At 37.0% G+C, this 24,004-nt stretch overlaps 1 protein-coding gene and 1 pseudogene across 1 annotated transcript in view; one reads left to right on the top strand and one right to left on the bottom strand.

The window, feature by feature from the left end:
* Positions 1 to 24,004, bottom strand: part of LOC143385791 (broad substrate specificity ATP-binding cassette transporter ABCG2-like) — a 564,412-nt pseudogene that overhangs the window by 243,712 nt on the left and 296,696 nt on the right.
* LOC143405704 (broad substrate specificity ATP-binding cassette transporter ABCG2-like) overlaps positions 1 to 24,004 on the top strand; it is a 41,977-nt gene that overhangs the window by 11,716 nt on the left and 6,257 nt on the right. The window contains exons 6-12 of the mRNA XM_076864055.2: positions 3,926 to 4,062; positions 9,310 to 9,461; positions 13,831 to 13,935; positions 14,545 to 14,792; positions 18,201 to 18,283; positions 22,619 to 22,705; positions 23,801 to 23,922. Of these exons, the coding sequence (XP_076720170.1) occupies positions 3,926 to 4,062; positions 9,310 to 9,461; positions 13,831 to 13,935; positions 14,545 to 14,792; positions 18,201 to 18,283; positions 22,619 to 22,705; positions 23,801 to 23,922 (934 nt within the window). The remainder of the gene's footprint in view (positions 1 to 3,925; positions 4,063 to 9,309; positions 9,462 to 13,830; positions 13,936 to 14,544; positions 14,793 to 18,200; positions 18,284 to 22,618; positions 22,706 to 23,800; positions 23,923 to 24,004) is intronic.

Raw genomic sequence — 24,004 nt, 5'->3', positions numbered from 1 at the left:
TACCCCGTATACAGATTGCAGAATCACATCAGTTTCACATCCATTGATTTACATATTGCCATACTATTGTCTGTTGTATTCTGCTGCCTTTCCTATCCTCTACTATCCCCCCTCCCCCCCTCCCCTTCCCTCTTCTCTCTCTACCCCCCTCTACTGTAATTCATTTCTCTCCCTTATATTTTCCCCCTTTCCCCTCACTTCCTCTTGTATGTAATTTTGTATACCCCTGAGGGTCTCCTTCCATTTCCATGCAATTTCCCTTCTCTCTCCCTTTCCCTCCCACCTCTCATCCCTGTTTAATGTTCATCTTCTTCTCATGCTCTTCGTCCCTACTCTGTTCTTAGTTACTCTCCTTATATCAAAGAAGACATTTGGCATTTGTTTTTAAGGGATTGGCTAGCTTCACTTAGCATAATCTGCTCTAATGCCATCCATTTCCCTGCAAATTCTATGATTTTGTCATTTTTTAATGCAGAGTAATACTCCATTGTGTATAAATGCCACATTTTTTTTATCCATTCGTCTATTTAAGGGCATCTAGGTTGGTTCCACAGTCTTGCTATTGTGAATTGTGCTGCTATGAACATGGATGTAGCAGTGTCCCTATAGTGTGCTCTTTTTAGGTCTTTAGGGAATAGACCGAGTAGGGGAATAGCTGGGTCAAATGGTGGTTCCAATCCGAGGTTTCCAAGAAATCTCCATACTGCTTTCCAAATTGGCCGCACCAATTTGCAGTCCCACCAGCAATGTACAAGTGAACCCTTTTCCCCACATCCTCGCCAGCACTTGTTGTTGTTTGACTTCCTAATGGCTGCCAATCTTACTGGAGTGAGATGGTACCTTAGGGTGGTTTTGATTTGCATTTCTCTGACTGCTAGAGATGGTGAGCATTTTTTCATGTACTTGTTGATTGATTGTATGTCCTCCTCTGAGAAATGTCTGTTCAGGTCCTTGGCCCATTTGTTGATTGGGTTATTTGTTATCTTATTGACTAATTTTTTAAGTTCTTTGTATATTCTGGATATTAGGGCTCTGTCTGAAGTGTGAGGAGTAAAGATTTGTTCCCAGGACGTAGGCTCCCTATTTACCTCTCTTATTGTTTCTTTTACTGAGAAAAAATTTTTAGTTTGAGTAAGTCCCATTTGTTGATTCTAGTTATTAACTCTTGTGCTATGGATGTCCTATTGAGGAATTTGGAGCCCGACCCCACAGTATGTAGATCATAGCCAACTTTTTCTACTATCAGACGCCATGTCTCTGATTTGATATCAAGTTCCTTGATCCACTTTGAGTTAACTTTTGTGCATGGCGAGAGAAAGGGATTCAGTTTCATTTTGTTGCATATGGATTTCCAGTTTTCCCAGCACCATTTGTTGAAGATGCTATCCTTCCTCCATTGCATGCTTTTAGCCCCTTTATCAAATATAAGATAGTTGTAATTTTGTGGATTGGTTTCTGTGTCCTCTATTCTGTACCATTGGTCCACCCACCTGTTTGGTACCAGTACCATGCTGTTTTTGTTACTATTGCTCTGTAGTATAGTTTGAAGTCTGGTATAGCTATACCGCCTGATTCACACTTCCTGCTTAGCATTGTTTTTGCTATTCTGGGTCTTTTATTTTTCCATATGAATTTCATGATTGCTTTCTCTATTTCTACAAGAAATGCCGTTGGGATTTTGATTGGCATTGCATTAAACCTATAGAGAACTTTTGGTAATATCGCCATTTTGATGATGTTAGTTCTACCTATCCATGAACAGGGTATATTTTTCCATCTTCTAAGATCTTCCTCTATTTCTCTCTTTAGGGTTCTGTAGTTTTCATTGTATAAGCCTTTCACCTCTTTTGTTAGGTTGATTCCCAAGTATTTTATTTTTTTTTTTGAGGATATTGTGAATGGAGTGGTTGTCCTCATTTCCATTTCAGAGGATTTGTCGCTTATATACAGGAATGCCTTTGATTTATGCGTGTTGATTTTATATCCTGCCACTTTGCTGAATTCATTTATTAGCTCTATTAGTTTCTTTGTAGACCCTTTTGGGTCTGCTAGGTATAGAATCATGTCATCTGCAAATAGTGATAATTTGAGTTCTTCTTTTCCTATTTTTATGCCTTTAATTTCTTTCGTCTGTCTAATTGCTCTGGCCAGTGATTCAAGAACTATGTTGAACAGAAGTGGTGAGAGAGGGCATCCCTGTCTTGTTCCAGATTTTAGAGGGAATGCCTTCAGTTTTTCTCCATTCAGAATAATGCTAGCCTGAGGCTTGGCATAGATTGCTTTTACAATATTGAGGTATGTTCCTGTTATCCCTAGTTTTTCTAGAGTTTTGAACATAAAGGGATGCTGTACTTTGTCGAATGCTTTTTCCGCATCTATCGAGATGATCATATGGTTCTTATTTTTAAGCCTATTGATGTGGTTAATAGCATTTATTGATTTCCGTATATTGAAACAAACTTGCATCCCAGTGATAAATCCTACCTGATCATGGTACAAAATTTTTTGGATATGTTTTTGTATCTGGTTTGCCAGAAGTTTATTGAGGATTTTTGCATCTAGGTTCATTAGAGATATTGGTCTGTAGTTTTCTTTCTTTGAAGTGTCTTTTTCTGGTTTAGGAATCAGGGTGATGTTGGCCTCGTAGAATGAACTTGGAAGTTCTCCCTCTTTTTCTATTTCCTGAAATAGCTTGAAAAGTATTGGTATTAGTTCCTCTTTAAAGGTTTTGTAAAACTCTGCTGTATACCCATCTGGTCCTGGGCTTTTCTTAGTTGGTAGTCTTTTGATGGTTTCTTCTATTTCCTCAATTGATATTGGTCTGTTTAGGTTGTCAATATCCTCCTGACTCAATCTGGGCAGATCATATGACTTAAGAAATTTTTCGATGCCTTCACTATCTTCTATTTTATTGGCGTATAAGGATTAAAAATAATTTCTGATAATCTTCTGTATTTCTGAAGTGTCTGTTGTGATATTGCTAGTAATTTGAGTTCTCTCTCTTCTTCTCTTCGTTAGCGTGGCTAAGGGTCTGTCGATTTTATTTATTTTTTCAAAGAACCAACTTTTAGTTTTGTCAATTTTTTCAATTGTTTCTTTTGTTTCGATTTCAGGTGTCTTTTCAAAGCTCAGTTATTAAAAGTTCCCAATCAAGGGCTATGAGTTGCATTTGATTATTTCTCTTGGAGACTCTTCATTTGAGAATTGTTCCCTACTGCTTTTCTCCCCAGAACTATTCTAGTCCTCTCACCACACACAATGATATTGACTGGTTGAAAAGTTTGAACCAGGTACCTGTGGACTATCCCACCTCCTGCTTTTATCTGAAATGATTAATTGGGAATTCTGTATTGAGTTAGGGTGTAGATGTTATCAATTTAGAAAATCTTATGGGAATTAAAAAGTGCTTGTGTGGTATAGCAGAATGTGAGCTCTCCTGGCTTCAAGTGTACCCTTTTCTTGTAAGTCCACTCAGGGACTTTTGTCAGAAGCAGTGAAGTGTGTGTGGGGGAAGGGAGGTTGTTGTTAGAAGACTAATAGAATACTCAAGGTGTTTTCGTTTTTCATCTCCTAGCTTTATCTCCTGTTTTAGACTGTGGTTTCACTGTGTCAGGTCCATGTCTTTTAGTTTTGTTACTCACTGTCTTTAAACCTTTGACTTGGTGAGGAATATACAGAATGTTAAAAGTTTGAGCTTCATATCAGGTCCAGCCACTTGGATCCTCTGCCCTTAGCCTCCAGGTACTTATCTGTTCAAATAGAGACCTCCTTCTTTCAGGTGTCCACTTATTTCTTGTTCAGAATAATGAGGGTAATAGAGAAAAAAATATCTTGTAGGACTGAAGTTAATCCACCAAATGAAGTTAATTCACTATGGTGGTGACCATAGTGGTTCTTGTTGATAATGTAATAATCTGTGTTTTAGGTTTTATCTAGAGGAGAGAAAAAAAGGACCAGTATAGCAATGGAGTTGATTGCTGATCCTCCCATCTTGTTCTTGGATCGACCAACAACTGGTTTACATATAAGCACAGCAAATACTGTACTTTTGCTCCTGAAAAGGTAAATACTGTAGGAACGTTGTTCTTTTATTTATTTACAATTGGATCACTTCTATGTACCAGGGGTTCAGGGTGCCAGGGTTTCAGAAGTGAAGAGCAAAATTCTTTCCTTTCTTCTTAAAGAGAAATAGTCAATGAGCAAAGAAGTGTTATTAAGAAAAATGAATGAACAACTTGGGGAAGAAAGGCCATGGAGGGAGTGAGGAATTGTTTTAAAAAACAGGATAGTCATGGAGGACCACAAGTATGTGACAAGGGACCTGTGACAGAGTGATTCCTGCTCTTTCTGTCAGCAGAGAGTTCTGGTTGGAAGGAGCATCCAGTGGCCCTGAGGCACAGCATGCTTGAGGCTTGATGTGTGTGGAGCATCAGAGAGGCCAGAGGGACAGAACCCAGTGCAGGTTGGCTGCTAGATTCTTATAACAAGACCACAGGCTGGGGGCTGAATAACAGATACTACTTTCCTTCCAGCTCTGAAAGCTGGAAGTTGAGATCAAGTGTCTACAAGTTGTTTCTTCTTGGATCCTTCAATAGACACAGTTAGATGAGTCACCACTTAATGACCTTCTTTAATCTTAGTGAACTCTTTAAAGACTCTCCAAAAGTAGCCACATTCTGAGGTGCTGGGTGTTAGGACTTTTACATATCAGTTTTGGAGAGGCCACAATTCAGCCAGTTAGAAATGATGTACAGTAAATTTGGGCTTGGGACACATTATATAGACCTCATTGGCCCCTGTGAGACATATTTTGTGCTGCTAAGGTCCAGGGACATTTTGAGAGTGTCAGCATTGATTGCACAGTGAGGCCAATTTGAATGAAGGATACCAAGAAATAGCTGCAGAAGTAGGCCCTGTCCTTCTAGGATGCTGGTGGTCAAGTGGTAAGAAAAGCATGGGTTCTGAGTCTTTTTTGTAGGTGGAACCAACTGGATGAGCTTAGGAAATGGAGTTGGCCTGTTATGACTCCTAAGTGGGGGCCTGGAAAAGTAGAACAATGGGAAAAAAGTCATTCATTTCTATCAAGAAAGGAGACTGGCAGGAATGTAATAGGAGAAATTTTTAAGATTAATTTTTGAACATCTTCTTTAAAATTATAAAAAAATTATTTCAAACTGACAAGAAAGTTCCAAGAAAAGTTTAAAAAAAATTCCCAGTTCCCCACCTGGATTCCCTAACTTCTATTTTACTGCTTTGCTCCCTTCTTCTTCCTTCTGTGTTCCACCTGTGTAAGTTTTTTCCTGACCTCATGCTCCATCTCTGGTAAATTCTCCCCAGTGTAAATTCCAAGAGGCAAGGACATTCCACTACACCAGTCTTCAGGTAAGGAAGTTGACAGTGGTGGCTTCACAACCATCCAGTGCTTAGACTCTAGTCACATGTCACCAACTTCCCCGGCAGTGTCTGTTTCCTGCAGTGCCTTGGGATTCTTCACTGAAACATGTCTTTTCTGGCTTTCCTGTTTTGGTTGTTTTGATAATCTGTGTGAGTTCCACAGTCTTTTCCTGTCCATCACGCTCTTGCAAGTCTTGGTGGATTTCATGGGGTGATCCTCTACTGGGTCCATCCCTAAGTTCCATGAGCAGATTCTGGTCTCATAGGTGGTATGAACTTCTGTCATTTGATCATGTTGGGATCTGCTGGGCTTCCCTGCTGGGAAAGTACTTTTCTTCTTTAGAATAGATTAGTATTTTTTTTCTGGGAAGATAATTGGCTATTGGATGGATCTGGTTTGTTCTGGTTTAATTAATATTAAGAAACCAAAATGTGGTTGCTATTGTGCTCACTGCTATTGGAGTGGCATTGCTTTTAGATCTTCAGTAGGCGTACCTAGGCCTACTGTATGTGTTTATATAAAATATGGAAATATATATGGAAATATATTCTATTTTATTTGGAAACATTGGTCCTGGATGAATTTTATATGTGAGTATACAGATGTGTATGTGTGTGTGTGTGTGTGTGTGTGTGTGTGTGTGTGTATAGTGGGTGTTTTATTGTGTGTGTGGCAGGGTTCCTACCCATGGCCTCATATATGCTAAACACTTACTCTATACCTGAGCTGTATTTTCAATCCTTCTTCCTCTCTCTCTCTCTCTCTATATATATATATCTATCTCTATCTCTATCTCTATCTCTGTATATATATGTATGTATATTATAAAAAACATGTAAACATACTTCTGTAATTATTGCTATTTATAAGAATATATATTTAGATACCCATGAGTTCATATTTTTATTTTTATTTCCAGTCAAATACCTCTGTGTCATTTTTAGTTCTTTCCCTTTCAGCCTTTGCAAGTCACTTCAGATCATAAGAGATGTGACTCTTTTTATTTTAATATATTCACTTACTTGGTCTGTCTATAATTTAATTGTTTAATACAACCAGTCTGCCACTTGCTCTGGGCAATATCTTTGTCTCCTACCTCTGGAAAACCCTCTACTTCATACTTTAACGTGCCTGACACACCACCGTCATGGCTTCCCCTAGTACTTACCTTGCTTTCTCTGATGGCCATGCACCAGTAAGAAAGTTTCTGATAGGAGAGAAAAAAACAGGACAATGCAAAGATGGCTGTTTGTTTAAATATCTTATGCTCTAGATGTCAACATACATATAAATGAAGATGCCAGGTTATGGGCCTGGAGTTCGGGTACCTTTATAGAACATATCCAGGAAATTTTTTATTATCTACAGCTCTGCTGACAGTGTTCATTAGACAATGATGAATTGACACAGAATATTGTATCTATTTCCTTTATGTTTTTTTTACTGGGTGGCATTCAATCATCCTGCCTCTTGCAGAGATCAAGACCTGCTATGCACAGTCATCACTTGGGGTCTGATTAAAATGCAGATTCTGTTTCTTTAAGTCTGAGGTGGAGCCCAGGATTTGCCCTAGAGGACTCTAAGAGGAGATACTGATACTAATGCCACTGCCCATCCAATCACACTTTGAGTAGCAGGGCTCTCATACAATTCTGCTTCCTGCTTCTAGTTGTCTACCAGCTCAATGATGTCTACTGAATACAGTTCCAGTTTCTGAGAGAAGGGCCAATCTTAGGCTTGTCATTCTCTTTTTGTAGTCTCTTTAGTTACCTTATTCATTTAATACCAAGTCACTGTCTCTCAGACACATATAAACACACCGCTTGCTTTGTAACACTGAGTTTCTTTGACCAGGAGTATCCTTTTCTTAGCTGAGTCCTGTTGGTTCTTTTGATGTTCCACTTATATCATCTTTAGCCTAGGTTGTTAGCCTTTACAAGGAATCCTTAGCTACATCTATTCCACATTCTATTGAAATTTTTGGTCTTCTTGCCCAAATCTCTTTGGGGCAGAGCACCCTTGGGCACACTACTAAACTACACTAGGAACTAATCAAATTTGTAGATTGAAGTGGGTCTCCTAAAATTTTTTGTTGTTGTTGTTGTTGCTCTCAGGATTGAACCTCATTGTGCTCTACCACTGATCATGTGACCTTCTTACGTCTTATTTTGGGACAGAGGTACACCAAGTGGCTTAGGCTAACTTCGGACTTGAAATCTTCCTGTCTCAACCTCCTGCCTAGCTGAGATTACAGTCACATACCACCACACCTGGCTCATAAACATTTTGAATAACCACTTTGAACATTTTTACCTTTATTTTTTGCACACATAGTAATAACTCATTTTGAAATGGCCTTTTAACACTATTTCTACCACAAATTAAACCAGAGATAGAATCATAGCCTTTCTTCTTCATAATTGTGACTTAGTGGGCATTCGCTTAACTTTTAAGCTTTTCCTGTTAAAAATTATGAAATTATAATATTGAAACTACCTTATGACAATAGTGTGAAAATTAAACTGAAGTAATTTCTAAAGCATTTAGCAATCTCATAGTACATACTTCAGAATGTTCATTGTTTTATCATGGTAGAGAAAAGGAAAACTAATCCTAAAACGAAAGAAAATAAATCATCAATGAGAATTATTTGTATGACTATTGTCTTTTTTTTAAAGAGAGAGAAAAGAGAAAGAGAGAATTTTTCAGTATTTATTTTTCAGTTTTCGGTGAATACAACGTCTTTATTTTGTTTTTATATGGTGCTGAGGATCGAACCCAGAGCCCCATGCAAGCCAGGCAAGCGTGTTACCTACCGCTTGAGCCACATCCCCAGCCCAGACTATTGTCTTAGTATTTACTCTATTACTACTTCTCAAACTTGATTATACTTGTAGGTTTCATGGACAGCTTGTTAATAATATGGACTCCCTGTATCATCCTCAGAAATTCTAATTCAGTGTCTAGGAGGAGTGTCCAGGCATCTGTATTTTTAATAAGCCTTATAGTAGATTCTAGACTGTCGATGTACCATCTTTTCAGAAGCCTAATGTTTTTATTTTTTATTTTTCTTGGTAAGAATCATCTTTTTTTTATCTTGATTATGTATTTTAATTGCTGTTATGGTACTTATAAGCACCGCAAAATTCTTCCAAGGAAAAACTGACTATAAATGCTGCCAAGTTTAAATCCTGTTTAGAACACAAAGAATATTAATAATGTATATGAACAATTCTTTCAAAACAAGCAAATAAAAAAATTCCCTTAGTTGTTATTATTAAAGATACAAAGCCCATAATAATTACTACTTTTTCATAATAATTATTAAGGTGCACAAAAATCTTGATTTTTTTTTTTTTTGCATATCTGGGTATGAAACCCAGGGTCTTACATAATCTAGGAAAGCACTTTTGATGAGCTATATCTCCAGCCCATCATGAATTTTTTTTTGAGTTGCAGTGTTGTTGAAATAATAAAGAATGATAACATGTTTAATTTTTAAATTGCATATTAAAGTGAATTTCTAATAATTTAGTACTAATAAAAACATTGAATTAGGAATGAGGCTGTGACTCAATGATAGCACACTTCCCTGGCATAAATGAGACATTGGGTTAAATCATCAGCACCATGTATTAAAAAATAAAGGTCTATCAACAGCTAAAAAAAAAAAAAAACCAAAAGATACAAAAATAAAGGTATGGTGTCCATCTACAAGTAAAAAAATATAAAAAAAATATTGAATTTAGATTCCCCAGGTGTCATGTAGGTAACATAAGATGAGGTGAGAAGACTGTAAGAGAAAATAAAGTTGAACTTCGAACTCTTGTTTTAGTGGTAAGAATAAACTGTTTTATTAGGAAGGGCAAGGTTCAGATGTGTAATGATTAATTATTTTCCCTCTTTTGACTTAGGATTTCTGAGAAGGGACCAACAATCATCTTCACCATTAATCACCCTCGGTATTCCATCTTCAAGCTGTTTGACAGCCTCACCTTATTGGCCTCAGGAAAACTATTGTACCATGGTCCTGCACAGGAGGCTTTGGAATACTTTGCATCAGCAGGTTTGGTTGACTTTTTCATGCACTAGATCCTTCATTCTTGGAATTCTGGGAGAGAACAGAGGGGTTGATGGGAGTGCTGTTTGATCTTTGTATAAATTTACCTCAGGTTCTACCACTCTAAAACATCCTTGGTCACTTTGTTGCCAAACATTTTCTTCATATGGCAGCATATGTGTGTGAGAGTGTTTGTACTGGTCCTGTGGCTGTTCTGCTTCCCAGTGACTGTGTGGGTTAGCTCTTCATTCCTATAACACATATCTGAGAAAAACTAATTACAAAAAGTATGGCGGTGTTTGAATTCAAGTTTCAGATGTTTCAGTCCACAGTCTACTGGCTTCATTGCTTTGGGCCTGAGGTGAGGCAGAAAAATGATGTAAGGGTGTGGTGGAGGGAAGGGGGGGGAGGGAGAGGGAGGGAGGAAGGAAAAGAGGGAGGGAAGGAAACAGGGAGAGAGAGAGAGAAGAAAAAGAAGAAGGGGAGAAAGAGGAGGGAGAGAATGAGAAGGAAAGGTGGGGAAGGGAGAGGAAAGGAGAGGAAATGAGTTAGGGGCAAAATAAATCCTTCCAGGGCATGAACCCAGTGACTATTTTTTTCAAATTAGGTCCCACTTCTAAGTAATCTATTCTAATTATTATCCCATGAAATGAATTAGTTTCCTGAGGAAGTTAGAGCCCTCATAATCAAATAATTTCTTAAAAGCTCCATCTCTGTACATTGGAGACCAAGTCTTAAATTCTTTAGTACTTAAGTATTTAAGTGTATACTTTATATCCAAACCATAATATTCTGCCCCAACCCCAAAAGGCTCATGTCCATCTCATAATGCAAAATGCATTCAGTTCTCCAATCTCCTCTAGTCTTTAACAATTCCAACATTTCTCAAAACTCTAAATCCAAAGTATTCTGTGAGACTCAAGGTAACACCTTAGCTGTGGGCCCGTATACATAATAAAAAGTAAGTTACATGTTTGTAATATACAATGGAACAGAGTAAAAATTTCCCTTCCAAAAGGGAATAAACAGCCTCCAAAAAAGCCTTGTTCATTGCATATATCCTTCCTCAGCAGACATTCCATGGTTCATGGCACCTCTTAGTCCTGGAAACTCCATTACTGATTTAGCTGCCTCTCACAGAATCTCACATCACCCTCTCAGGGGCTGCCTGCAGAGACTGCAACCTTGACACAAATTCCTATCTCCCATTCCTTCCTTTGAAATATGGGTAAAAACTTTCATGAACCCCCTACTTCAGAATTCTGCATTATTTAAAACTGGCACAACACAGATGACACCAAGGCCCACTGCCTGTAGGAACAGTAGCTGGGTCTGCTCGAACAATAGCTGTAGCAGCTACTGAGTGCTTGGACAGTGAAATGAGTCCTGGCAGGACAAGTTTCTAGGTGGCCCTGTGCCTGCAATGTAACCCAGGACTCTCTTCTCAAAGCAGAGTCTTTCAAACTAGTTATCATTTTTACACCTTTAAACATCTTTCCTTTTTTCTCCATGAAACATTGGTTTCTCTTTAAAGGCTCTGATTTCTTTAGCAACCACACCTTCCTTATTTGCAGCTTTACAAGTGTTTTTCTGGCCAAACAGAAAATTTTTAAATGTTTCTTTTCTGCTTCTTGTTGCCATTTCTCACTAAAAATATGGCTAAAAGCTACTAGCAATAACTATGCCACAGTCCCAATGATTTGTTGCCTTGAAATTTCTTCCAGTAGATTAATTAGTTCATCAGCTTTAAATTCAGCCTCAGAGAGTGTCGAGACATGAACAAAATGGAAACAACTTCCTTGTCAGAATATACCATGTCCAGTTCCCAAAACAGTCCTCATTATAATCTGAAATCCCATGAACACAATCTTTACTGTCCACATTCCTGTTGACATTCTGGTCATCTGAGATCACACCATAATTGCTTACAACATTCCAAAGCTTCTTTATCTTGTATCTCCACATTTTTCTAAATTCTTCCCGCAAATCATTTTCAAAGGCTTCTGAAGCACATGGTCAGGTATAGTCACAGCAATGACCCCACTTCTTGTTAATCAACTCTTCATTGTTGTGATCAATAATTGAGAACAGTAACTTAGAGGAGGAAAGGTTTATTTTGGCTCATGGTTTTGGAGGTTTCACTCCAATACAGCTATATGCATTGCTTTTGGCCTTAGGTGAGAACTAAGCTTCATTTCTTTGGGCCTTTGGTGAGAAACATCATGGCAGAAAAGTGTAGTGGTGGAAACTGTTTAACTCTTGCCAGCAAGGAGGGAGGGAGGGAGAGATGAAGGGAGGGAGGGAGGGAGGGATAGAGAGGGGGGGTGGGAGGGGGAGGGGAGGAAGGGAGGGAGGGAGGGGAGAGGAGATCAGGAGCATGATAAATTCTTCCAGGGCATACTTCCAGTGACTTAATTCCTCCCACCAAATAGTAGTCCATTCAAGTTATTAATTTATCAGATTGCTATATGGGGTACCATGCCTTAAACACATGTGTTGTGGTTTAGATATGAGGTTTTCCCCAATAGGTCATGTGTGAGATGGTATAAGATTGTTCAGAGGTAAATTGATCAGACTATGAGAGGTATAACCTGATCAATGGATTAATCCTCTGTTATATATTAACTGGATCATAACTACAGGCAAATAGGGGGTGGCTAGAGGAAGTAGGTCACTAAGGACATACATTTTGCGCTTATATTTTGTTCCTGGTGAGTGGACCTCTCTCCCTAATTCCTAATTATCATGATCTGAGCTGCTTTCCTACTCCATGCCCCTCTACCATGATGTTCTATCTCACCTGGGCCCACCACTACGAAGTTGACTGATGGTGGACTGAACCTCTGAAATCATGAGCCAAAATAAACTTTTCCTTCTCTATGTTTTTTTTTTCAGGTCTTTTGGTCACAGTTGATTAAAACAACATGAATCTTTGGGGAGATTCATATACAAACAGTATCAGTGATCTTTCCCTGAAAGTTCAAAATTTAACTACTTGGATTTATATCCAGTTATTCTGTCAGTTAAATATTTATGGAATGGCCCAATATTATTATTTTGAGACCTATAACATATTGCTTTTTTAGTTTTTACCATGGCATGTAATCTTGTTCTGCCTCACAAGAGCTCGTGGAGATGCTACTTAACTTTCTAGAAACATTAGACTCAAGATTTAGGACTTAAGTGTGTGTGAGTGATCTATTAGTCAATGGAATGGCTAATCCCAAATCTGATTGGACCAATATTTCAGGGATGTCTGATTCTTTGAATTTTTTATTAAATTATGTGATTATATCATACAATCAAAATTATATCATACAATCTGCTTCAGAGATATTTGGGTATGATAATAGATGCTTCTCTATGACCCTAAACAGTTGTCTTTTTAAATTTGTTTTTGTTTAATATCTCTCTTTTAAAAATAATCAAGCATGGGGGATGGGGATGTGGCTCAAGCGGTAGCGTGCTCACCTGGCATGCGTGCGGCCCGGGTTCGATCCTCAGCACCACATACAAACAAATATGTTGTGCCCACCAAAAACTAAAAAATAAATATTAAAAAATTATCTCTATGGGCTGGAGATGTGGCTCAAGCGGTAGCGCGCTCGCCTGGCATGCACATACAAACAAAGATGTTGTGTCCGTCAAAAACTAAAATAAATAAATAAATATTTAAAAAATTCTCTCTCTCTCTCTCTCTCTCTCTCTCTCTCTCTCTCCTCACACTCTCTCTTTAATTTTTTTTCTCTCACTCTCTCTCTCTGTCACTCTCTCTTTAAAAAAAAAATTTAAAAAAATACTCAAGCATGTATGGGTCTGGGGAGTCCAGAGGAGATAAGAATCAGACCACAGGCAAAGTTTAGATGATTTATGCCACTACAAGTGGAGGAAAGAGTTCAGGTGTACTGTACTGGTCATTTTCTTTCCAGAATGCTACCCTGAAGGATTTGTTCCTCTTTGGAATTATGACAGATTGACAGATGATAAATTTGAAATATGAATTTAATAGGTGGAAAAGCTATCTTGTTGTCATTAGTACTGCCATTCCAGTATTTCTTGGATCAACTCAGAGAATACAATGCATCGGGGCCTTCAAAACTTCCTTCTTGGACTTAGCCTTAGTCTTATGAAGGAGTATTGATAAACTCCAGGAAATTTAGATAGCTTATTGAACTTTACTACTTATTGTAGATAATAACTAATGTAATATGTTTTAAAGAGTCCAGATTTGGTTGGATATGTATGTATGTATGTATGAAAATGAGGGAGAAGATGATAATTCTGCCTTCCCTAGTCTCACCTGTCTCACACTGTGTGAGTCCTCTTTACTTTCAAAGACCATCGGGTTGAGTTGTTGGAGTGCCTTCTTTTGCAGGTTATCCCTGTAAGCTGTACAACAGCCCTGCAGTCTTCTTTCTGGAGATCATTAATGGAGAATTTTCTGCTATGGTATTAAACAGAGAGGAAGAGGGGCGTGAAGGTACATCAGTCTCAGATTCACAGTTTTTGCCTAATCAATTTGGCTGAGGTTTTGTGATATGGAAAGATATTATAATAGGGCTTTGTGAATTTGTATTAATGTTGTGTTCTGATACCAGTCAACAGATAGGCTTTGTTACCTATGAGTGCTATGGTTTTTTGTTTGTTTGTTTGTTTGTTTTATTTATGAGTGAGCATTTATATGCTACTTTTGATTTTATGGGGAGGTTTCCATTTAAAAATAAGTATGTTCATTGTTATAGTACTTATAAATGAGAAACAGTTTTTTATGCATTAACATGTAGAATAAAAGGACCAGATTTTTATATTAACATTATAACTCTGTATGAAGATATTTATTTTAATGGTTAGGTTCCAAGTTAGGAGGAAAAGGTCAGTGAGTTTGCTGTATCTGTAATTACAGTCATAGTAGTAGCCAGCTCATTCACCTGTGTATTCCTAATGTGAAAAGTGGCAATAAAGCTAGTAATTTTTATATTCAAGCTCTAAAATCAAATTGTTATTGAAGAAAGGAGTCATAGAAAAATGCATTAAATAACTTGTTGTCTGATAGTAGTGTTTTTGTTCTTTATTCATTTTTATTTGAAAGTCAGTGAGACTAAAGAGCTCTCCAAGGGGAAAATACCAGTCATAGAAACATTAGTTGAGTTTTACCTCAACTCCTCCATCTACAGAGAAACAAAAGCTGAGTTAGACCAGCTCTCAGGTGGTCAGAAGAAGAGGAGCTCTGCCTTCAAGGAGAACACCTATATCACCTCCTTCTATCATCAGCTCAGATGGATTGTCTGGCGTTTTTTCAAGAACTTGCTGAGAGATCCTGAGGAAAACATATTTCAGGTGACCTGAGACTCTTTTAATTATGCTGTGAAATACCCCTGTAGAATTAACATGGTTTTGATATGATCTACTTCAGGAATTGGTTTATTCTCTTTCATTCATTTATTATCCTTGCTTCATTTGGTATGTAATCATGGCCAATAGAACAACAACAACAAAAAATCACAAGTTTTACTTATGGGAAAGTTTCTTAGTGAGTCTTGGATTACCTCACCCAGAATTTTTGTTGATTTAGACAAATTATAATGGGTAATATTGAGTAGAAAAAAATTTTCCTCAAAAAAAAATAAGATAAAGACAGTGTATCTCAGATATGTATGGGTATTGCATAGCTGTCCACTTTCATTTGCAGAGTCATTCACAAGATCATGTGTTGCATTTTGGGAACTCAGAAAGCAGTACACAAAATGGGTAAAAATAAACATTTCTGTTCTCACGCAATTCATTTGTTATGAGGGTATAGACATGAAAATTGATATATCAGATTGCAGAAAGGTCTATATAGAAAATTTAAGCACCGATGGAGGGAGAAGAGGGACGGGAGACAAAAGGCAGTAGGGGCAAGAGGGTTGTTTTGCCCTTGAAATGAGGCAGTGAGAGAACTTGATGTTACTGAAACAGTTGAGGGTTGTCTAGGCTGACCATTGTCTGGGCTGCCCACTGTCTGCTGGAGGATCCTGTATGCAAAGTGCCCTTCCTTATAATTCACCTTCCTTATTGAGAGATTTTAAACTTTAGAAAGGACTAGATACCTCAAAGCGTTTGCATTTTATGCACAGATAGTAACCAGACTTAACTGTCAGGTTAACCCTCTTAACTAGGATAATATAATGTAATTTTTTCTTCTTTGGCTAGCTCTGTGGTCATTGTTGATTATCACTTCTCAAGGTTTTTCTGTTGTTTTTAACCCCTGTGTCATACAAAGCTTTTCTAACTTCCAGTTCATTTTCTGTCATTTGTAAGGAAATCAGTTTAGCTGATTGTTTGGGGTTGAACACCAAGCCTGGAGACACTAGGCCTCTGTCTGCATCTTAAAGAGGCCGAGGACCAAACGCACATTATCAATCATTGAGTTTCAGTTTTGTACTGAAAGATGGCCTTTGTGGACTCTAATGAAGTACTACTGAGTATTTAACATTAACCATCATAATTTTCATATTTACTTATTGCCCGCATCTGTATTTGAGTCAGATTGTCAATTTCTGCAAATGTTTGTTGTGCTTTTGATCTGTCATTTCTCTCAGACCATGGACAGTTTTATGTCCTACCAATCAAGGGTAAAGTTTTACTGTTTCAGAGCAAATTTGATGTCATTTGGAAGCATGTCAGATGACTTAGATCTATCAACCTGCATTATGTATTTTTGAACAATGTGATGTAATCCATTCATTCTTTTATATGATTTATGTATTATGTTTCTTACTTGCTTCTCAAAGTAGTAGTTCTGGAAAGAGTATGATTAGGACATAGCTACTTGCAAATACACCAGGATTGTGCATTTGGTCCTAGGTGTCCTTAAGATGCAAACAGAAGCCCAGTGCCTCTAGGCTTGGTGTTCAGCCCTCTGGTCTCATCAGTGAACTCAGTTCTACAAAAGGAAGTCCAGCAATATTCAGAGAATAGTAGTCTCTAAAATAAGGGGAGAACTCTTAGAGATCCCTGAGCTTAGTGGGACAAATCTCAACAATTTTGTAAATGCTGGAATATTTGTGTAGGAAGAGGCAAACTCTTTTGTGGAAAGCGCCAAATAGTTAATATTTTAGGCTTTTCAGGTCCATATGGTCCTTGTCTCAGGTAGTGACCTCTCACATTAGAGTGAAAGCAGCCTTAGGTCATACATAAAAAATGAACCTGGCTATGTTCTCCTAGAACTTTGATTCATGGATCCTGAATTTCATATAAATCTTATATCAAAAGACATAGTATTTTTATGATTTTTTTTTACTTTACAAAACTGTTATTAATTTGTGGGCAGAAGAAAAAACAGTCTCTGGCCTCATTTGATCTGTGGAGCATAGTTTAATGATCCTTGTGGTTTAGGATTCTTAAACTGGAGTGTTCTTTTTGCCTAAGTTTTGAAGATAGATTTGTTAAAATATTAAGACAGATTTGTTTTATGGCTTCCTTCTTATAAGACGCTATCTGTTACCTGATAGCTATGTTTTGATTTAAACTAGTTTTTTACAAGATTCAGACTTGACCTCTAGCCAGCAGTTGTATTTGGAAGTTCTTAGAATAAATGAATTATCTATATAAAATTATTTAGAGATTATTCATTGTGCTAAAGTTTTCCTGATTAAATAAATTTGGAAGACATTGTTATCAATCTGTCTGAGAATCATTTCTATTAACATATTGAACATCTATAGTTTTTTGGTTTTTTGTTTTGTTTTGTTTTGTAGTTAAAGCTATAGACACCCCTCAGAGCACATCCTTGAGAAATGTTGGTTCAACATATTTGAACAAAGATTGAGTAACATTTTGGAAGAACTCCTTTTTCATCTTTGTGTTTAAAACAAACCAGATGCACAAAGCTCATATATATGGCCATTATCACTACTAATGCTTAGTTTTCTTTTTTTTTTAATGTAAGACAGAATAAAATGTGTAACCTCATAAAAGTATGCATGATATTGTCATGCAATTCTTTGTTTTGTTAAATGTTTGAAAGCTGTCTGATAATTGTAGAATTTTGAAAACTATAGGAAACATCCTAGTACTTATTGGTAGTATAAGATGTCAAGTTGGAATTAAAATAAACTAAGAATATGGAGGGTTGAAACTGAAAGATTGAATATTCTTAAAAGTTATACTATGAAAGTAAAGACTCTTGTTTACCTGTTTATATTGCACATTGGTAGAACCATCAGCATTTATTTGGAAGTATTTCCAGATTAGGGTCCCCACAAACTATTCTTTACAGATCATGCTTCATTTTTTTTAAACTTTATTTTCCTTTATGCCATAAATGTCCTTCACAGATTATTTCACATTTTAATACTGTTATAGTATTGAGTTTCATTTGTTCCCAAATGACTTCCCCATATCCCTGCATGTCTGTTAACTTTAGTAGCATTTGTGGGTTCAGTACCTGAATTGAACTGGACCCTTAACTGACAGTGCCTGGTGGACACTGAGAGTAATTTTAGCTTGTCCAGTAGTCTGCTTGTTGTCCTGCCAATTTCCTGAAGAAAAGATACATTAATTTGCCATCTAATTTAGATAGCATTTTCATAACATATACTGCTTTATATTCTCCTAGGGACTCTGGCCACACCATTAAAGTGTTTATTGAAATGGAAAGATGTGATTATATATCCATGTGTCATATAATAATAAATGACATGAAAAATCTTAACTCTAATTGAAATTCTTACCTTTTTTATGTTCATTTTTCTTTTTGAAAAGATAACTATGGCAGTCATTCTGGGAGTGGTCATAGGTGCATTTTTCCTGGCACTAAAACATGATTGTACTGACGTCTACCATAGGTAGGTCACTTTGGATCTTGATTTTGATAAAATGCCATTACTTTATTCAATCTTGTAGACATCCATTCAAGAATTTGTATTTATAATAAGTATGGTGCAAAACTCAGCAAAGAGTCAATATTCTTTTTTACACATGTATGTATATGTGTGGTAAATTATATGCAGCCATTTTTATATGTACATTTCAGTGGCATCATAATACTGAGCATCCATCACTACTGTCCACCTCCAGATCTTTCTTTCATATTCTGAAATGCAATCTTCATACCATTGAATAGTAACTCTCCATTCCCACCTCTCCCAACCCCTGGCAACCATCTTTGACTTTCTCTGTTGCAGTCATATAATATTTTTTTTTGCATATGACTGGCTTATTTCCCTTAGCATAATGTTCTCAAGGTTCATCCAAACTGTAGTATATGTTGGAATTTGTTTTATAAGGCCAACTAATTGTCCACTATATTGTTTATGCATCCATTGGTGAAAGTCTGTGTTATTGTCCCCTGTTTGGCTATTGTGAGTAATACTATGATTATTAGAATTATCTCTGTGAGTCTCTGCTTTCACCTCAATGGGGTATATTGAATGGCTGGGTCATAAGAATTTTCTGTTAAGATTTCCAAGACCTGCCATGCTGCCCTCCACTGCAGCTGCACCATTTTCCATTGTTCCAGCAGCAGGCAGGGGTTCCAGTTTCTCCACGTCCCCACCAGAACTTGTTCATTTTTCTTTTTGTAATTAATAGAGATCTATTGGATTTTTGGTGAATATCTTGTGAAGTCTTTTGCCTTTTTAAAAATTTAATTGTTTTATTTTTTCATTATTGTTGACTTGGAGTTCTTTATATCTATGTTTTTCTGATCCTTTATCAGTTACTGAATTTGTGAATAGTTTCTCCTATTTTTTGGGTTATCTATTCACTCTGTTGGTAGTGTGTTTGACACATAAATGTTTCTAATTTTGATGTAATCAAGATTGTCTGTTGTTGTTGTTGTTGTTACCTGTGAGTCAATTTCTTTGAATTTTGGTGTTTTTTTTTTTTTTTTGGAACATAAGAGTGTCAGATAAGAGGATGGGACTCAGTTTTTCCTGTTATATGGAGCACTCATATTACTTGTTGTGATTGTTGCCTAGTTTCAACTGTAATGTGTCCTTTAGTCTCTCCTCATGATGAGAGATTTAACTGGCTGTGTCATGTTCTGAACATAGGTGCTCAGCAACATCCCAGACCCAGGGTTCTCCTCAGAATTCGTGTATGGAGAACCATACATGGCTACCTGATGGGATGGCTGCTTGTCATCCAGAGCCTAAGGTGACCTCTAAACAGCCAAAGGGGCTGTATGGTCTATCCCCATTTTATTATAGAGGGTGATTGTAAAAGCTTGTGTTGAGTCTATTTTGATACATGGAGAAGGCTGGCTATTTTCTAAACTAAGAATGAGCATTGTTTAGATTTACACTATCCCCCAAACTCTCATGTGTTGAAGGGTTCCCCAATGCAGGAGTGTTCAGAGGTGGGGCTTTCGGGTAGTGACAGAATCATGAAGGCACATTTCTCACCAGTGGATTCATCAATTGATAGTTAGAAAGACTAGTGGGTGTGGGACCTATTTGGAGGTAGCAGGTCACTGGGGGCATGCCCTGGTGGAAGTTTTGTCTCTTCCCTGGCCCCTCCTCCTCTCTCTTTCTCTCTGCTTCCTGGCTGCAATGAGCTGAGCAGCTTTCCTCCAACATCACTTCTGCCATAATATTCTGCTTTAACCCCAACCAAAGGAGTCAGCCAAGGGTGGACTGAAACCTCTGAAACTGTATATCAGTGTAAATTTTTTTTCCCCTGTAAATTGTTTATGTCAGAGCCAGGTACTGCCTATAATCCCACCTACTTGGGAGGTGGAGTCAGAACAGCCTCAGCAGCTTAGCAAGATTCTCTCAAGATAAAAAATAAGGACTGGGGCTGGATCTGAGTGGTAAAGAGCCCCTGGGTTCAACCCCCGGTTCCAAAAAACATTGTTTATGCTAAGTATCTTGGTCAATTTCTTGAGATTTTTTTTGAAGAATTTAGACATCAGCCTTATTTTAATTCATCCTTTTGACTTATCTTTGTTAACATTTTCTGTGGGCATTTGGCTATGTGAATGTAGCCTGTGTGTGTGGCTTACCTAATCCCTCCTGGGATGATCAGTGATTTATTCTTTTGATTAGAAAACAGTAGTTTTGCATCATTTTGGAAACTATGTCCTTAAAGCACTCTCCAGCAGTGACTATCAGTCCTTTATCATTTGAAATTGCTACGGAGACCAAAGGTTTTGTTCTTCTTTGGGATCAAGTACTATCCTTGCACTTTCTCTAATCTGTAAAACTAAGAACTAGCTTTGAATCCTATGTAGAGTGTGAGCACCTTTGATTTAATAGCTTTATAAGGTTGTAGTTATGGCTAAGCAAATTTGGAAAATGTATTTTAAAATGATTGCATCCACTAATCCCAATTCTAGATATTTATGGAAATTATTTGAAATCAGTTTGTGAAAAAGGTGTCATCAGTCTTATGTTCATGGCAGCACTATTCACAATAGTCAAGTTAAGGAATCAAAGTGCCTGTCAGCAGATGAATGGGAAAAAAAATGTAGTATGTATACATAATGGAATACTGTGCAGCCCTGAAAAATGAAATTTTGTCATTTGTGACAACATGGATGGAAGTGGAGAATATTATGGAAAGTAAATTAATCCAGGCTCAGAAAGACAAATAACACATATTCTCACTCATACATACATTCTAGAACAATTAAATTCTTAGAAGCATAGAATAGAATAGTAAATGGTAGTTGCCAGAATCTGAGGGATGGGCAGAATGAAGAGATTATGATCAAAGGGTACAAAGTCTCAGATTGAAGAGACACATTTTTTTTTTTATTTTTTTGAGATACATTTCTCATTGCTGTGAAGATGCTAAATAATAATATTCCTTTCAAAATTGCTTGGATCAAATTTCAAATGTTTTCACCATGAAAAATGATAAATATTTGAGGTGGTGGAGATCACCTGAATTACCTTGATTTCATTATTTAACATATTTATGAATCATATCATTACTTTGTACTATATATGCACAGGTATATTTTGATTTATTTGAAATCAAAAATTAAAATCAATCTAGATAATACTAGATATGACAAATGTGAGTTACTATCTTACAAAGAATTAGAATGAATTGGTTCTGTAATAATAAAAAGTAATATAAAATAAATCATATTATGTAGCTGAATGAATTTTATTCTTTTTTTCTCAGAGTTATGAACACTATAATATCATTAGCTACATTGAACTGAATCTTTGCTATATCCCATGCATCTCAAATTAGCTTATAAGTTTACATAAAGTATATTTTTGGACTCTAAGTTATGTAGTTGATTATCTACTAGGCATGGCTCTTTCCTATTTATTTTAATTATCATATTAACATTTTCATGTTTACACATTTACAGGTACTATTATTTCATCATTCTTTAAGCATTAAGAAAATATATGGAGTGTCTCTGGACTCCTGTTTTTCCTTTAAGATAGCTGGAATTGTTCACTTGAATTTATATTTAAAATATTTTTTTCTCTTGTTTTTTATGTCACTTAATTGATGTACTACATTATCTTTTTTTTTCAAAATGTTTCAATTAAAAATCATTCATATCAGTTAAGTTGGTTTGAAGAGAAGCTTGTTCTTATTTCCAGGAGGTTGGTATATAATCATAAAATTTATATCTTTATAAAGGCATAAATTCACTGAACCCTTTTTAAAAAAAAAAACACAAATATTTTACTGAGAAGGTACACATATTTTTTTTCTTCTTAAATTATATCTCTTTGGTTTATTTTTGAAGACCTTGTAGGAAGGTGGCTGTCCTGGTCACGGATGCTGTCGGGCTTTGCTGACGTGTGTGCTGTCTGTGTGTCTGAAGGAATTGAGTGCGGGTTCCTTCCAACATCTGGCATTTTTCTTCCACATGTCTCACCATCTTCTTGACTCAACTTTAAAATCAAACTGGCTAATTAAATTTTTAACCATCTGAGGAGTTTATTAAGTTTGCTGTTTCTCTGTTTATATTTTAGGAATGGTGCCAAGCATTCATTCCTAAAATATAAACAGAGAAACATTGAATTCAAGGTGATGGTATTTCTTTGACCAGATAGCTCAGGCTGACATAACAAAATACTAAAGACTCTATTTTAAAAAAAAAATGTTATATAATTTGTGGAAGGAGATCCTGTGAGTTGAAAGCTGATCTAATAGCTTTGAATTGATTGAGGATTTTTTTTGTTGTTGTTCTTCTGTCCTGGCAGAGCCCGGGCACTCTGTACACTGACTATCTTCCAGAGTTTGGCCGGCCTGTTAGGAGGAAAGAGTGTTGAACTGGAGAAGCTCTTTAGGTGAGTAGGTTTCTATTTGGGGAGTGGATCTATAATTGGGTCAAAGGTGTGACCCAGAGGATTACCAGTATTTTTCTTTTATTTCTTGGTTTGTTTAGTTGACAAATATAAATTGTATGTATTTATCATTGTGTAACATGAGCTTTTGAAATATGTATGCAGGTTATCACAATTAATTGAAAACAAGCAGTCAAGAGTAAAATAGAAAATCAAGAGCTTGTGGGGCCTGTCACCAAGGGAAAACAAAGTTTCAGAATTAGGTGTGGTCATCAGTTTGCAGTGCTGCAGAGAAAGCCAGCAATAAAGAGCTGAAAAGTATCTTTAGATTTTTTGGAAATAACAGGCCACCATGACCCTTGCAAGAAAAGTTTGAAGTTCTTGGTAGAGAGTTGAGTTGTAGGATTAGCAATAAATTGGAGGTGGGAGTACAGTTGGCCTTAGTGGATGAAGGAATGAAAAGATCAAGAGGGCAGTCTTACACTAAAAAGCAGACTGGGTTGTTTCTTCTGCTTTCAAAGATATTTTACCATATTTATATGCCAAGGACTGGAATTATCAGAAAAGGAAGGAATGAAGATACTGGTGGAAGAGTTTGGGATTACAGGAGAGAGATATCAGGAAGAAGAAAGATGAGGGTTTGGTAGCTGATGGGTGGATTGATTGGTGATCATTGAAGGGAGAAGTACTTTTCTTTTTCTAACATGAGAGAAGCAGAAGTATAAAAAGTTTAGGGGTCACAAGTTGCTTTGAGGCCTTGGAGAATAACAGTGTCATCTTTTACAGGGCCAGAATTGGAGTGAAGAAAATCTTTCGTTACTGCTAAGATTAGCCCTTTTTGTACTACTAAGAGGGAGTCAGCCTGAGAGGAGAAGCAGGGTATCTGAGAAGAGTGAGGAGATGCAGACTCTGTGTCCCGCCTCCATGGATGCTATACCTGCAATGGAGAAGGGATGGGGGCAGAGTGGGAGGGTCAGCCTGGAGCCCGTGGGCAGCTGGTGGCAGACCTGGTGGCAGCAGGAACCTGGACAGCAGCATCTCAGCTGGGCTGTGCCTTGGACTAATCTGGGATGTGTGGTGTGTGTTTTTGTTTTGTAGACAAGAGCTTATTAGTGGATGGTATGAAGTGTCATCTTACTTCTTTGGAAAACTGGTATCTGATTTACTATCCAGGAGTTTGCTGCCAATTATATGTACTTGTGTAGCATACTTCTTGATAGGTAAGTAACAATACAAAGAGAATGTGTCTTTAATTTTGCTTATGTGTTAAAACCAATTTCTTTTGCAAGCATGTTTATGGTT

This window comes from Callospermophilus lateralis (assembly GCF_048772815.1).
Source record: "Callospermophilus lateralis isolate mCalLat2 chromosome 8 unlocalized genomic scaffold, mCalLat2.hap1 SUPER_8_unloc_1, whole genome shotgun sequence".
In the NCBI taxonomy this organism is placed as follows: domain Eukaryota; kingdom Metazoa; phylum Chordata; class Mammalia; order Rodentia; family Sciuridae; genus Callospermophilus; species Callospermophilus lateralis.
Note: the sequence above shows the minus strand (reverse complement) of the source record. Positions and strands in the feature narration are given on the sequence as shown.